This window comes from Octodon degus, unplaced genomic scaffold (genome assembly GCF_000260255.1).
Source record: "Octodon degus isolate 3935 unplaced genomic scaffold, OctDeg1.0 scaffold00024, whole genome shotgun sequence".
In the NCBI taxonomy this organism is placed as follows: Eukaryota; Metazoa; Chordata; class Mammalia; order Rodentia; family Octodontidae; genus Octodon; species Octodon degus.
This window is the reverse complement of record NW_004524600.1, coordinates 20,328,429-20,347,342: the sequence shown is the minus strand read 5'-3', so window position 1 is coordinate 20,347,342 and position 18,914 is coordinate 20,328,429. Positions and strand designations below refer to the sequence as shown.

The 18,914-nt window shown below is 36.3% G+C and overlaps 1 protein-coding gene across 1 annotated transcript in view; it reads right to left on the bottom strand.

Moving 5' to 3' along the window:
- The window catches only part of Grm1 (glutamate metabotropic receptor 1), a 463,945-nt gene that overhangs the window by 300,179 nt on the left and 144,852 nt on the right, over window positions 1-18,914 (bottom strand). The window contains exon 6 of the mRNA XM_004628592.1: window positions 4,404-4,432. Coding sequence (XP_004628649.1) covers window positions 4,404-4,432 — 29 coding nt within the window. The remainder of the gene's footprint in view (window positions 1-4,403; window positions 4,433-18,914) is intronic.

Genomic DNA, 18,914 nt, shown 5'->3' with positions numbered 1-18,914 from the left:
AAGAAAGAAAGAAAGAAAGAAAGAAAGAAAGAAAGAAAGAAAGAAAGAAAGAAAGAGAAAATTGACAGCCTCGATTATAATGATATTCTTAAGCAACCTATACATTTCCAACACTCTACCCTCATCCAGTTCTTTGCTGAAACTCTTCCATCTCAAGTCACTCAGCAATGACTTTGTAGTGCAGTGCTAAAGCTAGCCTGAGGATCCAACAGTAATCATGGCAGAGTGAACTTTGTCTGCTCAACATAGTGATGAGTTAAGAATATACATCTCCTTTTTTTCATCTTTTCTCACTTGAAAACTGAAAGTTATTTTGGGCTTTCTTCATAATCTTGGATATGTTCATATGTGAAGATGATGACATAAGACATATTTTGTTTAGTGAAGCAACGTTATCACAAAGCCTTCATTATTCAGTGCCTCTAACACTTCATTTCTCACCATTACTCTCTGGAGAGTTTGTGGATCTTTTGCTTTGTTTTGGTTTTTTTTAAGAGGTGGCAAGTTATGTGTGAACATTTCAAGTTTCCTGGTCTCCTTATGTGCTCATTCTATATTCACTGCTACCTCGTGACGAACTGCATTTGTTATGCATGTGTGCCACACATCTATTTGCATCCCTGAGGTGTGCTATTGCAAATTATCCTTGGCTGATGGTCAGCGACAACAGTGCCATCCCTTTCTTGGCTTACATGCTTCTCAGGAGAAGTTATCTAATAATTACAGACTTTATAATCCTATAGGTTTTAAGGCTGTTAGAACATTGCAATTTGTATTGATTTGAATATGATTTGTTTCCCACCAAAACTCATGTTGAAGCTCGCTTCCCAAGATACTAAGATTGAGAGTTGTTTGGGGCCTTAAGAGATGTTGAAAATTGTGAGAAAACCGCCCTCATGAATGGATTTATGTCTCTAAAGGACTATTCTTTGAGATTGGATGAATTCTGATATTAGGTCTTTCTAAAGTGAGCCTGGCATATCATCTCTCACAGACTCCTTCTTCACACATCCTCTTACCCTTTTCTTCACCATGAAGTAACACAGAATGAGGTCTCAGCAGAAGTTGAGCAGATAGAAAGTGGGATATTCATACAGCTAGAACAATGGGCTTAATCAACTCCTTTCTTCATAAATGACTCAGCTTCCAGTATTTTGTTATGGTGACAAGCAAGGTTATTTCTGGTTGAACTAAGACCTTATCTTCTGCCACTATACCTAGAGTTAACCAGAAGTGTTTCTTTTCTAAAATATTAATTGAAAGTGAGTTCTTATTCGGTACTCAATTTTGTTGCAGGTCACATTTTAAACCTGAAGAACAGTGTGTTAAAAGAACAATTAGACTATGGGTTGGAAAGGATAAACCATGAGAAAGTAATAAAAATCCTCTGAAGAAAACCAATTTTAATAAAGCGTAAGTTCATGACATTTGATTACTACAGTCTATTTTGATTTATAGAGTGAAAATGATAAAAGCTGCAAATCTTATTTAAGACAGAAACAGAAGAGATTATTAGTGCTTCCTTAAATGGAATGGGTAGAAATATGTTTCATCAGTTACCAATATACACAATATACTCTTAAGAACTCTTAAGATCTAACTGGCCTTGTCTGTAAAGGATATACACATATATGATTGACATCTGTAGAAAATGAATATGATTAAAAGATCAAGGAGTGACAGAAAATATAAATGTTTTATGAAGATTTTTTCAAAAGCTCTGGTAAGGTAAAAATTAATAAAGAATAGAACACTTGAGGGCTCTAAGTTCTAATTCTAGACATAGTCTGATTCTGTACAGCTTAAGCAAAGATCACTTTGTTTTGTTTCCTCTGATAACGAAAGAATGAGCAGAGTGTTCAGTCTTTGATACTACCAGTACCAGTCCATTCCTCCCCAAAGTGGGCAGCTGAAACTACAAAATTGTGTTCCAGAAAGTTCCATCAAGCCCCCCCCATGTGGGATCTGAAATTAGTCATGCTGCTGTACTCTCAGGTTGAACTCTCAGGTGTTAGGGTAGAGAACACATTGCTGAATGATAGTGTTGGCTGTTTTTCTTTGATATGTGCCCTTCTTTCCATCTGTATATTAGGATTCTCTAGTAGTTTGTAGTCTGGTAGTCTACTCCATATCAGAACAGGGATTACTTCCAGGATTAAGAGTCAACATATGTAGAATCTCACCATTGTTTATTTTTTACAGGACTCTCTTCCAAGGCACTAAATTTTTGCTCCACACCCCAACTATCACCCACCAATTCTTCTGTGGACTAATGGCACTGAGTTCACCACAGGGATGGTGGTTGCTAGACTCATCCTCACCAATACCAGTGCATGGCAAATGTAATGAAATAGTAGGGAACAAGGTTGAGAGCACATGATCTCAATCACGAATGCAGTACATCTGCAAAGACGTTTGGTATTTGAGTGAGTCTTCACGTGAGCAAACTGATCTTTAAGAAAAAATAGAAAAAGAAGGTATTGAAGGTTCATATTTATCAACAGTAATAAAAGATGTTGATCTGACTGATGAGAAGGACATTTTCCCTCTGTAGTCTTAATTCACAAAATAGATATTGTCATTTTAACCATGAGAAAACCATCTCAGACAAGTTCTAGTTAAGGGAGTGTTTTACAAAATGTCTAAACTTCTCAGAACTGTTAAGGTTGTCAAAACCAATGTGCCTGAGGAATCTGTTACAGTAAGATGAATCTAATGAGATAGAACAAGTTCGTGTAATAAGGTATCCCAGAACAGAAAATGTACTAAGAAAATCTGAATAAAAAACTTATATAGAATTTCATTAACAATAAAATATCAATATTGATTGCTAATTCTAACAAATGAAACATATGAATAAAAGATGCTAACACTAAGAGAAACTGGGTGCTGGGTCGGCAGCTGCAATTCTGTCTAAAACACATTTACAAGGCAGGGGCAAAAAATGGCCAAGTAACTATTTAAATAATTTATCAAAGAGCAGTGAAGTAAATTCAGTGACTGAAGAGATGAAATATAAATAATGATAATTGAGAAAAGAATGGAATTCATTTTTCAAAATATCACTCATAATCTATCCAGTTTAAAATAGTTACAAATGCATCAATGCTGGATTTTAATGACATAAAAAGTGTAAAACTGAATACTAGAAATCTAAGAATATTAAATATGGGAAGAAGACTGGCCAGATAGCTCAGCAGATTAAAGCACTTGTTTAGGCAGATGCAGGGACTGGGATTAGATCTCCAGTTTACTGTGCCAGCCACGCCCCAGGGGCATGTTGAGACAGTGATTGAGATTGGGCATGGTGGTGCACACCTGTAATCCCAACACTTGGAAGGTTGAAAACAGGAGGATCATTATGAGTCCAATCTGTATACTGAGACCCTGTAGACCCTGTACTAAATACATAAAAAATAGGAAGAAATATATACATTGAGCTACACAGAAAAATCAAAGTCAAATACTTAAAATGCATATTCAATAGTATTCATTAGTAGTATTATAGAGTAAAAAGGTAAAATGTGACCTTTAAAATTTTCAGAACATATTAAACAGAAAAGAAAAATGAAGAGAGTTAAATTTTAGTCTATTCTATTCTAACCTTCTGAGGGTTGTCAGAGAAAGTTACTCTGGGATTAGGTGCCAGTTCTCATTACTCCACAAGGTCAAAGGGAGGAAAGCACATATCCAAACAGCCATCTAAAGGTCAATGTACAGTATGCTCTTTGGCTGCTGCTTTTCTTAGTGATCAGTTTTTTTAAAATAAAAAAAAAAACAGCACAGATTTGAGGTCAACAGCTTAATGCTTACAGAACAAGCTTCAATCTGAATCTATCCATTAGTACAAGACTAAAACTTATAATAATATGCATTGGTCTAGTGACATGTTCCCTTAAGCACTTAAATTCCATTATATTCATGTAGGTTGCAAGAGCTAGAACATGGTACATGCTAAGCTGGCACTATGTTATAGGAAGCATAAATAACTTACTCAAACTTTGTTAGCACCAGTGGTGAAGCTGGGCTTAAAATCTCACTATTTCTATTCTGCTATTCAAAACTATTCTGTTAGATAATCCTCTGATAGAATTTTTTGGTAATTTAGATAAATAATAGTTTAAACGTTTAATCATATCTTCTAAGAGTTTACTGAATCAATCAACTACTTTGATATACAGTAGTATAATGCCATTGTTGCTTAGAAACTCTGAATGAACTTCAATATTTAGTTTATCTTGAAGGAAAGTACTTTTTTTTCCTTTTTGTATTTAATACAGGGTGTACAGGGTCTCACCACATAGATCAGACTCATAGTGATCCTCCTGTTTTCAGCTTCCCAGGTGCTGGGACCCAGTCTCAATGGCTGTCTCAGGGCGCCTTGGGGGCGGGGCCGGCACAGCATTCAGGGATTGAACCCCAGCCCCTGCATCTGCCTAAACAGGTGCTTTAGTCTGCTGAACTATCTGGCTAGCCTGGAAATGCGTGGTTTTTAAAAAAGAATTTTGAGCTACTGATTCCACCGGAGGCAGAACCAAGTGAAGCAAAGCAAAATTACAGAGGTCAAGCTTCAAGATCTGAGTCTGTCTTCATCCTGAGAAGCCCATGCGGGGATATTCAAATTGTAGTTATGTTCTTCAGTCCTTCGACAGAAGTAGGCCTATTAATTCATCAGTTCTGAAAGAACAATTAAATTTTATGGCTTAAGGTCATGAGAATCAATAAATCACCTCCTATATTAATCCATTCCTGTTTCTGACAAATGGTTCTGTTACTTCTGCTTGACTCTTTCCAGCTAAAGAACTTTTGCTGACGCCTACAAAAATCTGCTTTCCTGTTGAATATATAATCACACTTGTCAACATTTTTTGAGCACTTATTGTGTGTTGGATGCTTACTTGGACATTTTGACATCCGGTATGCATTGAATACTAAGTGTCAGGCACTGTTACATGGGTCTAGGGAGTCCACAAAGAGCTTGGCAAACACTTTCACCTTACACTTACATTGTATCCTTAAGTCACCAAAATAACTGAAGCGATAGGTGCTACTTAGACATTATTACCTTTTTAAAAATGCAACAGTGCTATTTTATAAGTTTATATCCAGAGTTACAGTATCATTTGAGAAATGTGACCAATGTATTTTTAAAAATCTAGGGGCCAGGGAATAGCTCAGTGGCTTAAGGGCCTTCCTGGCAAGCTCAAGGTCCTGAGTTTGATCCCAGTGGAAAAAAACTAATGTATACCATGCCATCTATAGGAAAGGCCTTAGGCATTCTTTAGCTTCCAAAAGGACACCACTCATATATTATCTTCTTTAACATAGACATCTCCAATTATTGACTTACAAAGAAAAACTTCAGTGTTATCCAGAAGAGCATATTTTGGATTTACATGATGGATTTTTGCATTGATACTTAGATGTATTTTACTATTGTGGTCTTAACTATTTGCAATTTCAGAGGAAACTCTAGAAAGTCAAAGCAGTTTCCACAAAGTAAAATGCTGCTGCTCAAGATCCTACAGATAGTATAACATCCTCCCATGTAGGTTTGAATAAATGGTAACAGGCCTTGCTGAAACTTTTAAATTTGATGGCTGTTAGAGAAAGCAAAAGTTTTAATAAGAATCTACTACAAGTCTGGAAAAATTCTAGGAAATATATCTGCACTTGTAGAGCATACACACTTCCTCCAAAGGTGTCATATAAAGTTTTCCTGATTTCGCTTTTAAGTCCATTAGCATGACCTAAACACATAAAATGACCAAACCATAAAATGTCTAAAACCTAAACTCATTTATCCAGTAAAAGTGCACTGCAAGGTTAAGTACTGTGGTCCTGTTCATGCTACTGTGAAGGACATCTGCAGAGGGAAACCTGCCTGCTGGCACCTGCTCCCTTGGTGCAGGCCGCTCCCCCATGAGCTGGTGGGGCCAGGGACTTCCTCTGAAAAGTACCACAGGAGCAAAGAGCCGTACAGCACTTGTGGAATTAGGTTACCAAAGCTACATGAGTTACCCCCCAACAGGGCTCATATGAAACCTGTGGCTCCAGCAAACCGTGAGCAGGAACCTGACAGGTAGGACCAGCGCCCTAAGTGAATCTGGACACACAACAAAAACTTAGGGGAAAACTATCTGCATCTCAGAGCCTTTTTTATACAGAACTGGAGGTTCAGAAAATACCTTCCTCTTTTCACAGAAAGCCTTAGGGATCTAAGTGTTTATAAACATCCCTAATTTAATAACCTGAAAGAAACATGAGTAGCAAATTCTTTGTTAGGCTTTCAAAGTTACAAGCTTCATCAAATGATTTTATGACAAAGTAAATTTTAGCAATCAAAATCATTACATGAACTTAATAATGTGTATTTGTCTTTAGCAAACATGAAGGGCAGTCGCCCTGAGACCATTTTTGCCATTCTAGCTTCCTTGTGCCTTATCTAGATCTGAAATCTCCACAGAGAATGTTAATAAGTATTCATGGTGCTATATATTTGATTAAAAAAAGGAAAAACATATGTTTTGAATATTTTTATTAGAAAAATATTTAAAATCCAGGAGCTCTTGATGAGATACTGACTAGGTATTTTACAGTGTTTCTACAAGTCCCTGAAGTTGTATTTATATTTTTGGGGGAAAATCCTTATCTACATTTTAGGTGACATTTGGGGGACAATCTATAGGGAGTACATCTGTGCTAGGGTAAAATTACTACTAGAAAGAAATGTGTAAAAATGACTAAAATGGAATATCACACTTTTTTATCAAAGTTTGGTAATGTTTTAAAAACATACAGATTACAAGGTCATTTCTAAGGATCTCAGATAAAGACTAAACTTTTTTTTAATGTATTTAGTACAGGGTTCTCAGGGTTTTACAGGGTCTCACTATGTAGGTCAGACTCATAGTGATCCTTCTGTTTCAGCCTTCAGATTGCTGGGATTACAAGCATGCACCACTACTCCCCTGTCTCAATCACTGTCTCAGCAACCCGGGGGTGGGGCTGGCCAGGTAGGCCGGGGACTGAACCCCAGCTGCTGCGATCTACCTAAGCAGGCACGTTAGTCCGCTGAGTTATCTGGCCAGCCCTAAACTCTTGAAATATGTGAACACATCTGTTATTGACTAGAACTAAAATGCTGAAGGAGTATCTCAGAGGACAAAAACTGGCAAGATATTCAAAGGAAGAGAAAACTGCGACTCACACATTAGAAAAAAAATGTAAGAATAATTGTGATGTGGACTAGATGTCTGCTTCACAAAGACTCCAAAGTATTTACATAAGTACTAAAGAAGTACAAAATGATATGGTGACAATTTCTAAGCAAATAGAAAATATGAATTAAGAGATAGAAATTCTAGGAAAGAAGAACAAAAAGGAAATACTTTAATTGAAAAGTGCAATAACCAAAATGAAAAATCTTAATAGTAGATTTAATTTGCAAGAAAACACAATTTCCCTGTATAGAAATATCAAGCAATCAAATGCACATTTAATTGAAGATACAGATAGAAAAAATATGTATTTTTAAAGTTAGAAATAAAATTTGAGGAAATAATGACCAACGATTTTCCAAATTTGATTTTAAAATTCTATGCCTTCCCTTATCTAAAAAGATCAAAAGACTCCTATCACATTAGTAAAAGCAAAATCAGATAAAATCTATCATAATCAAATTACTGAATAGGAAATATACTTAAAACCAATCAGGGGTCTGGGGAAATAGCTCAGTAGAATAAACGCTTGCCTGGCAAGTGTAGGGTCCTGAGTTCAATCCCTGGTACTGAAAAAAAAATCAGATAATAAATAATATATCTTATAAGAATTATAGCAAATTTATCATCAGAAACTATGAGAGTGAAAACCAATCATACATAGTAAGTACTTTATAAGGACAAAGGTAAGAATTATATCAAGGGCTGGAGACACAGTTCGAGATAGTTCAGCAGGCTGAAATGTCTGCTTAGGCAAGCTCACGCAAGTGCAGGGACTACAATTTGGCCCCCAGCACCAACTGAGGTGCCAGCCCTACCTCGAGGGTGGGCTGAGCCAGCCACCAAGTCCTGGCATAGTGGCGCATGCCTGTAATCCCAGCACTGGGGAGGCTGAAAGCAGGAAGATCACTATGAGTCCCAGCTGTGTAGTGAGAACCTACAACAATCAAATACATTTAAAAAAGAAAGAGAATTACATCAAATTTATCATCAGAAACTATAAGAGTAAAAGAATCATGTAATGTGTTTGAAATATTGAGAGACTAATACAATATCAACATAAAATTTGAAAGCAAGGAATTTTTTAATTAAAAGAAAATTTTTTAAATTGCAAATGAAACCATGGAGAGAATTTGTCTCAATAGACTGGCTCCATGAGCAGTGTTAAAGAAAATTCTTCAGGCAAAAAGAAAATAATCTAGAAGAAAATATGAATCTACACCAAGAAAATAATAATACTAATTATATTAATAACTAGAGGAGCTAATTTTCCTCATTTAAATTTTTAAAATAGGGCCAGCGAGATAGCTCAGCAGACTAAGCACCTGCTTAGGCAAGCACAAATGGAATATCATATTTTTTATCTAAGTTTGGTATTGTTTTAAAAACATACAGATTACAAGCTCATTTCTAAGGATCTCGGATAAAGACTAAACTTTTTTTAATGTATTTAGTACAGGGTCTACAGGGTTTACAGGGTCTCACTATGTAGGTCAGACTCATTCATAGTGATCCTTCTGTTTTCAGTCTCTCAAGCACTGGGATTACAAGCATGCATCACCAGTCCACTGTCGCAATCACTATCTCAGTGCCACAGGTCTTTGAAGCAGCCCTAAGAGTTCACCTAAAAATATTCATAAAATAAGACTTCTAGAACTGCTTCAGCATGTGATAAGAAAAATAGGATACATGCTCAAAGGTAGCCGGGATATTGTGTGCAGGATGTGTGACACTGTGTCTTGTACTCTAATACATTTTTGTAAAAGTTTAAACAGTTTCACTATAATGTCAATCATATCTCATATATGTTAAATGACTTCTGTGGTTTGATCCCTGGCACCACATGCCATGCCAGGCCCACCTCCAGGCGCCCTGAGCCAGCCAGCGAGTCTGGACATGGTGGCACATGCCTGTAATCCCAGCGCTTGGGAGGCTGAAAACAGAAGGATCACTACAAGTCCAAACTGAATGGTCCGACCCTGTACCAAATACATTTTTAAAACTTTAAATAGATAATTAAACATATAAGCAAAATATTAACAATGTAGTTTGAATTTTTAATATAGAAATGATATAGATGATAAAATCAAAGATCAGGAAAGATAAATGGACACATACTGCTATAAAATTCCTATTCAATCTGAGGTTGTATCATATTCTCAAAGAGGACAATAATAATTTAAAAGTGTAATTTAAACCCTAGATCAACTACTCATAAAACAACAGATCATAGCGAGTAAGTGAAAAATAGATATAAAATGGAATTCGGGAAAATTAAAACAATGTAAAATAAGGAAAGAAGATAGAAAATTACACACATATTTGTCACTTTAAGAAAAATAACTACACATATGATTTCTCAGAAAATTGGAACCAAAAGAACCACCAGGTTGTCCACGTGACTCGTGTGGTCTCCAGGTCGCACAGCAGGGAGGGGAAACCTGGGAAAAGCTCAGGTGAGCATTCAGCTGCTTCCAAGCTGCGTGTGCTGGTACATGCCCAGGATCCCAGCACTTGGGAAGCTGAGGCCTAAGACTGGCCTCAAGTTTGACATAGTACATTAAAGGCCAGCCTAGTCTACAGAGCCAGACCCTGTCTCAAACAAAATTATTCCACTGTTTTCAACATAAGAAGTTATTTTGATAAGGAAACAATAGTCATTTCAGTGAAATGTTCTGGAGCGATGGATATGAACAAAAATGTCATCCACATCCCAAAACTTTAGTCAAACTGAATCATATATTTAATATAAGAACAAAAATTATAAAATTTCTTTTTGGCCTATGTCTTATACTCCTAGTAGTTTGAAGATGACAGCATACAGAGTGATATCTGTTATTATTCTCATTATTTTGATTATGAAATTTTCTGGGGTTATTCATAAAATAAAAAAGTAATTGTGGTATTTACATACAATGGAATACTCTCCTGCTGTAAGGAAGGATAAATTTTTCTTTTTTTTTTTTTTCAGTATTGGGGATTGAACTCAGGACCCTGTACTTACCAGGCAAGTGCTTATTTACTGAGCGATACCCCTGGACCCAGAAAGAATAAACTTGAGTCATTTTTTGGAAAATAAATACTTCCTTGGGACCATAATGTTAAGGGAAGTAAATCAAACACAAACTTAAATAGTGCATCATTTCATTTATATGAAAAACTCACTATATAAATAAGATGCAATATAAACAACAAATAAAGGAAAAAAGAAAAGAAAAAGGCTTTATAATCCAGCATGAATAACGTATCTAAAAGTCTATATTTAATATCACTCTTATGTGTTTTACAAGGTTTTGGGTATTAACCTGTATACATGATAATTAACTTTATAAAGACTTATGGTTAATGAATCTGATATTGGCAAAAGAGGAGTAAAGCAGAATTGGAAGAAAAGATTTGAGGTGTGTAAGATACACCCATCAAAGTCCTACAATGAGCGTAATCACTATGTACTGCGAATATGTACTAATACAAAAATTATTTAAACATACAATACTGAAAAATACTCCTCCTCCATCCCAACACACTTATCCTGTGATTCTTACCACTTTCCGAAGCAGTTCTGGAAGTCATTGTATTTAAGAAGTCCAGTAAAAAGTACAGTAAGTGCAGCTGCCTATGCCCTTCCGTGGGAAGCAGACCTGTGAAAACTTTACAGTGTGTCTCCATCCATCACATTCACTGGATCTTGCATGGGGTGATTCCTGGCTCTTCCACAGTGTCAAAGTAACCATGAAAAATGAATTTTTTGAATCAGTTCAGGCCTTTGAAGCAGCCATAACAGTTCACCTAAACATATTCATAAAAGAAGACTTCCAGAACTGCTTCAGAATGTGGTAAGAAAAATAGGATACACCCTCAAAGGTAGTAGGGATATTGTGTGCAGGATGTATGACTTTTACTCTAATACATTTTTGTAAAAGTTTAAACAGTTTCACTACAGTTTCAATCATATCTCATGTATATATATATATATATATGAATTCTGTTCGAATATTATAAATAACTTCATATCTCTCACACAAGAAGGCAAACAAAAGCAAATGGAAAAATGTTTACAAGATATTTCATCAAAAAGATATTAAAATGGCATATAAGTAATAAAATCTTTAATGTTACAAGTCATTTAGTAAAATGCAAATTAAAAACACAAAGTGATGCCACTGTACACCCACTAGAAGAGCTAAAAGTAAAAAGACTGACAATACTATTTTAGTGGAGGATTTGGAACTCTTGTATGTTGCTGGTAAAATTGAAAAATTGTATATCCACTTTAGAAAATAGGCATTTTATAAAGCTACTTTAAAGATAAACATTCCATACATTTATGACCGAGAATCTCACCTCTACACCTGCCCTACGAGAATTAAACATGTAAGCCCACGCCAGCTTTGTACATGAATGTGCACAGAAGCAGCACCATTCAGAATAGTCACAATCTGGTCTGGAAACAGTCTAAATGTCTGTCACTGGGCATGTGGATAAGGAAATTGGGTACATCTATTCCACTGAATACTACTCAGTAGTGAAGAGGAAAGTAGAAATGTACAAAACACTGTGAGTGAACCTCCAAAGTGTTTGCCAATTGAAAAACTCAGACACAAAAGACTGCACTCTGGATGATTTCCTCTGCGCAAAATTTTAGCAAAAGTATAATAACAGAAAGCAGATCACTGGTTTCCTCTTTCCAGGCCTGGAGAGGACAAGTTACAGTGAGGGACAAGGTAAGCTTTGCAGTGATGTAAGTGTCCCCTAGCAAGATCACTAAGATGTTTACATCATCACTATGTAGCATTGACAAAATTCAACAAACAAAACCCCCCACAAAACTGGTGACTTCCAATAACTGTGAATTGAGAAGTCCATGTAAATTGTTCAGTCCCTCTCAGGTATCCTGCGTCAGCACTGAAGGAGGTGGGGTCCAAGGAGCATATGATTTTGCAAGCCTCCCTAACTTTACACTATATGGACAGATATGCACCTGCAGAAAGACACTAACTTTAATAGCAACTCAGTCACCAGCCTTCAATTAAGGTAATTAGCAAGAAAGCATTGTCTCTTTTCATAGGTCAGCCCTGAGCAGCTGCAGACTGAGAGCTGCCTGAGATATGATTGATTAATGCCTCCTCTGCTACATTTCAATTGATCTGAAAACTGTGATATGGCCATGTTTTCAAGGAGCGGGTCAATAGACCAGTCTGAGCAGAAAACAGAAGCAAAAGAAAGCAAGCCAAGTCACCAATAGTGTTTAAGTGTTTATTATTAGTAATTGAGTACCACTACTTTCAGATAGATCTGTACTTTAAAATAAATATTCTGAAAAGAAGAAAATTTCAAAAAAACAAAATTAGAACCAGGCTAAAGTGAAGGAATGGCACACAGTTGAGTTCAATTTTCATTTTGTCTTCTCTTTCAAATATGCTCTAAGTGAGTTGGGCCTAGTGGATGTTGCTGGAGGGCAAAACACTGAACCAAGCATCACATACTAGTGATTCTGAAGCTAACTCTCTAGAGGTTTAAAGACAAAATGATCCACAGTTGTAACCAAGAAATTCTGCTAAGGTCCAGAATTGTTCAACACCTTAGTTGATTCTGATCAACAGCCAATTAAGAAAAAATCTTTTGCTGGGACTTCTGGAAAGACAGTACGATAAATTTTTGTCGTCTCCTATCAGCCTCAAAGACAAAATGGACTGAATTATAGTGAACACGATTGTTAACACACTCAAACTAAAAAATAAAACAAAACAAAAAAACCACTGAGATTGATTACTGTCTTATCAACATAGAAGCTCGCAGAAACCCTTTTCCTCAATATACTTAATATCTTGAAGCCAAGTACAGACCATAAAACTGGAGTCTTTCAGTTGTCAGTGTCTGCTCTCTGAAACACAGAATGAGGTATAAGTATTAAAAAGGTCAATAATTATCCATTATAACCACTATAGAAACCTTGAACATTTCTGTGTCTTATATTGATGCTCAAAATGCCTATTGATGCTTTACAAAGAATGTTGATTTCCCAAAGTGCTTTGCACTAAATCCCGCCTCCAACCCTAGCACACAGACCTCACTGTTTCTCTAGCAGAGTAATTGTTCCCAAAACTTTATTATCAATCTGCCTTTAGAGTAAGATTGATTCAAGGCAAGGACAGACCATCAGCTTATATGTGGTTTCTTTCTGCCCTTTTCAGCCAAAAGAAGACAAGCTTATACATCTGTCTGTGCTGATCACTCCACATTAGACAATATTCTGAAGGCTCTGGTGGGGTTTCAGATTCTGATCTATATTTGGGGATGTCAGGCCTCACTGAAAGTTCACATTTACCTTAAAGTACTTATCCTCTGCAATTTAGTCTGAAAGCCAAAAAACTTCCTCCTATTTTTTCATTATGGAAAACTAAAGCCTAAAATAACTTGTTTTTAATAAAAAAAATTGTATGGAAACATAATCCTGTTGTGTATCAAATTGCAAGGGTACAGAGGCCATGCATTTCATTCATTTTAAAATGAAACATTAACCTTCCTCCCAAAAAAAGCAATTGTTCCACTCCAACTGTTTCTTTAATGTATACTTAATGTGATTGTTGGGCTTTGAGCTAAAAAAACATAGTGATTTCTTGGATGAAGTTTTAAAATAAGGACAGGGGATGGGGTTCCTCTGTAGTGACAAATGATAGGTATTCCAGTAGGTGAGATCACTGAATGGGAGAGATGATAAATACAACAGCACGTGGAAATCAAGAACAAGAGTATGAAATGGGAAAACCATACCCTGTCCTTATGACTTGATTGGGCAGGACACATTAGGGAGAGGGATGAAACAGAAGGTTATTGACCTCATTATCTTTATCAAAGGTTTATTTTGGATAACAGAAAAATTAGAAGACATAGTCATAATCCAATAAGAGGAACTAGCAAATCTATGAATAAACACTGTAAACTTAGTACAGTACATGTAGTCAGAGACTTCCTAACAGGGTGGGACATGCACCTACTGTGAGGGTTTTCCATGATGAGGACACAGAGCAGAGGTCTAGGATAATGCCAACACTGGGCGGAAGAACAAAGCTGGAGGCTCTTGCGCATCGCAGAGAACAATGTGTCTTTAGGTGGCTGAAGTCCCACAAGGGATCTGCTGCTAAGACTCAACTGTGATTTACCAGGCAAGCTGGAATTGTATGATTAGAAAATACAACCTTAAAGGCAGCTAAATATGTTTCTCTTTTACAGACAAAGAGGATAAATATCTCCTTTAGTGAATCATTGCTGAAAGTACAAGAGGATAAATAAAAAAGACTCAAAAAAAAATCAAGAATAATAGAAATGTGAAAGACTTTTCTCATGGGATACAAATACTTCAGTTAATTTTCCTGAAGTGAATCTGAATAACATAAATTTCTAGAAGAAAGAGAAAATTGAAAGTAAATTAAGGTTAATGACAACATCTTTTAAACACAACAATCATAGCTTGACACATAAACTGACTTACTGATTAAGAATACAGACTCTAAATCTTCAGTGCTGAGGTTCAAAGCCCAGCTCTGATTCTGTAATCTTTTTATGTCACCTTACTTCTCTATACATAAAAATGAACAGAAATGCTTAGAATAATACCTGTCATATACTGTTAGACATTAACTGTAGCTGTAACACTATCATCCTTAAAATTATCATTGTGGATATGATACTCATAATTCTGAAAAGCATCTAAAAGTAGCAAGCATTTTATTAGTACCTACTTCTGGTGTGATTATATTTTTGTGGGGAGTTGTTACATGCATAGAACACATCTGAATTTTTTGTTGTCCCCTTCTCCCTTCTCTCCCTTCTTCCCTCCATCAGTCCCCTTCCCTTTTGCTAAACATTAATGTCCCTGTTTCTGATTAGATTTTATTTTGTTCTATACTTGTTTCTCATCTAAGAGGAGTCAAACAATATTTAAGTTTGTGTGTCTGAGTTATTTCACTTATAATTAGGATCTCAAGGTACATCCATTTTCCTGCAAGTGGTTCCAGTTTATGCTTCTTTATGGCAGAGTAGTACTCCTTGTGTATACAAAACATTTTTCTTTGTCCAGTTATCTGTTGAGGGACATATAGGCCACTTTCAAGATTTAGCTTTAAGTTTTGGGGCTGTAAATATGGGTACTTATGAATTGCTATGATATGATGTCTTTAATTCTTTCAAGTAAAAATAGCAATGTACTAAAGCCAAAAAGAAAAGACTAGTGAGCTTGTTTGGTCAGGCTATTATGTCAATTGTCCAAAGCCAGAGGTTTGACTCTCTTTTGTGAGTGTGTTAGATCTATCCCAAGGCCCCCAAATTAAAATATTGTTTATTCAATGAATACAGGGCTTGACAATGGGACTGATGAGGAAATGTAAATTGATTAGTGCAAATGTGTGACTGATATTAGAGAAAATAAATCTATAAATACATTCAAATGATCATAGTTTAGTCATGTGGCTTTAATATATTGGAAGTTTTATGGCTGTAAAAATTCTAAAAGATGATCTGGAGCCAGAACTTTATTTTGGAAGGAAACAAAGACTCAGAAATACATCATTAAATAAATCAGACCATATGATTGTTACACAGCCAAGTGAGAACCCTTGGCCTATGCCTTGTTTTGCTCTTCTTATTTTCCATTATCCTGCATTCCTTAAATATAGCACAAATGTGTTGTTATTTCCGAGAATTTCTTATTCAATTTTTTTTCATTTTTAGAGTTTCTTATTCTAGTATGGACAGTTTCCAATTGACAATGCTTCAATTTTTTAAACTTTATGACAATGAAAGGTGACATATTAATTAAGACCTGTGCTTGGAATTTAAAGTTTTGATCTTTTCCAGGCTAGCAGCATGTGGTACAATAATTGTCTTGTGAAGCTCCCAGTCAACCACGCCAGATGAGGATAAGAAACTGGCATTGTATTATTAGGTTATCATATTTGGTGGGTTAGGTGTATTTAGTGCATTTCTGACTTAACAATATTTTCAGCTTACCATAGGCTTCTTAGGAGGCAACCCCCATGTGAAGTCAAGGAGCATTGGTTTAAGTAGTTCAATCCCAGTCCTTTCCAAGGACTCTGTTATGAAAGTACCTGGAAGTCATGTAAGATATTGAGCATGAAAGGTAAGGAGTAACACTATCCGGCTCAAATTTTTAACAGATCATTTTGCCTTTAATGTTAAAAATAGATGGCTTAGTGGGATAAAAGTCAGTCTGATAGTTATTGTAATAAGTAAAGTGAAAGAATCCTGGCTTAGACTAGATGGGAGTGGTAGAAGTAGTAATAGCTGGCAGAGTCTGGGTATATTTTGAAAATAATGCTTGCAAGCATTCCTAATACATTGATGTGCAGTGTGAGGAAAAGTAGAGTCATAAAAAGGAGTAAAAAGTCTTTATCAGAGAAACTGTAATTATTCTAAAAAACACCTCCCAGATATACACCAGGTCTAATCTTCTCCTGTATGAATAAAGAACCACCTTACCTACTTATTTCCCTCTTGCACATCTGGTGCCAACAGGAGTTACACCATGTTCATGAAAGAAAATAAACGATAATGCCTGACCTCAAAGGAATTTGTCATTTGGAAGAGAAAACATATTTGACAGCATTATGAAGGGACCTGAATGTTGCAATTTGAGTTTACATTGGAAATATTCTGGACATCTCCCGAAGTGGGTGAACCAGTCCCAAGAAATGTTCATTAGCATGAGTGACAAAGCAAAATTTAGAACAGAATTCTTCCAACCCAGAAAGAAGGCAAGGGATAGAAATGAATCATCACCTGAAGAAAAAAGAAGGCTGATCCTAAACATATAATGTCACTACTTGACCTGATTCACAGCTCCCCTCCCTATGTGCTCTTACCTGGATCATAGAGAAGTGAGAGAAAACTAGGAAAGAGAAGATGAAAAGGATGCTGTCTTCAAAATCCTTGAAGCACAGAGAGCACATTGGCCAAGCAATGGCCGTGACTCATCCACATGGCTGCACTCACAAAGGTTCTACAATCTGAGGTACAGGATCTCAGGATAAATCCTGAGGGGATTTCACTGACCTTATCAGACCCAAAAGCTACAACTCTTGTTGCATAGGTCCTGCTTTACCTTGATCTCAAACATCCAGAAGAAAAGTATAAAAACGCAATATAAGAAGTAAAGCCATGCTGTTATATTGAGCTGTGGGGGACTCAGGTCAACAATTTCTGACATTGCCAGTGAAGCAGAAGACCCAATACTATTGTGGGCTGCTGGACTCTTTTGGAATGTTTTGTTGAGTTTACACACCTATAATATTCAAATAACGGAACTTAACCAAAAAAAGGTATACAGATGAATGTCCATTTTGTATCTGTGTATTCACAGTGGTTGGGATAGATATATAGTTACATTCTGTTAATGAATAGAATGATTTGTTCTAATGGTGTTTGTAAATAGGATATCAGGTCCACATCTTGTACAGCAATTAACAAGAAGAATGTATTCAATGTGGTAATTATTGAAACTGTCCTACCCATTTGATTTGAAACTGTCTCATTGCTATTTGTTTTTCAATAAAATTGTGGGGAAAAAAAGAACAAAAGGGAAAAAAATCCTTTAAGATGTGCAAATACTGAAGAAGGCAACACACCTTTCTAGACCTTCATGAAAAACGGCTCAGGCAGATAGAAAGACAGCCCCTTAGCATGGCACGGAGTATGGCACAGCTTTGGCCTGGCAAGCATTGCACGCATCAGTGACTGTAACCACTGGTACAAGGAGCTACCTTGTAGGGTGAGCTACCCTTGCAGGGTGAAGTGACAGCAGTGCCCTGGGATGTGTTCATAGTGCCCGGCAGATGTGGGGAAGACAAGAATTTGAAAATAGACATCATGGGCTGGGAAGCTAGCTGGGCAGTCTAAGAGCCTGACCAGAAACACAAGGACCCAGGCTTGAACCCAGGTACCACATGCCATGCCAGCTCTACAACTGTGCCACCCTGAAACGAGCTGCAATGATGCATAACTGTAATCCTGGGGACAGGAGGATCACTATGAGTCAGAACTTCATAGAGAGGCCCTGTATTAAAAAAATAAAATATTTTTTTAAAAAAATAAAAAATAGATATCATATGTGGGCAACCTCTTCATAATAAGCACATGTGAGAATTCCAGAAGTATTTCTGTGTGTCTAATTACCTTGTATTAGTGGGTAAGGAAGAGTCAGAGAGATGTGCATGATTATCTTCCTTGCCTGGTTTTTAAATAATGATGTTAGAATGGATCCTTTATACTCCAATAACTCTTAGCAGCATTTTGTATAATTATATTTTGTAATTAGGCAATCTATATATTCCAAAGCTCTCATATTTGTCACATCTGCTCAAAGTCTCCAGAACTAAGGTACAAAGAGGATCAAATCTGCAAAACAGAGTACCGTTGTTTTCAAAATGATAAACATTAAGATTTTCTTAAAGCAGGCAACCTTCCTAAAAGCAGCCACTTCACAAAAGCAATCAAAAGAACAGGGTATCTGCGCACCATCTGGCCAAGCGCATATATTAAGAACAGTATTCCAAGTACACTTGAACAATGCTGCTTACGTTCTTTTCATTCCTTAAAGAAATATCATTTCTTCTGTAAATGTTCCTTCTTTTTTTTTTTTTTTTGGTACTGGAGATTGAACCCTGCACTTGCAGGACC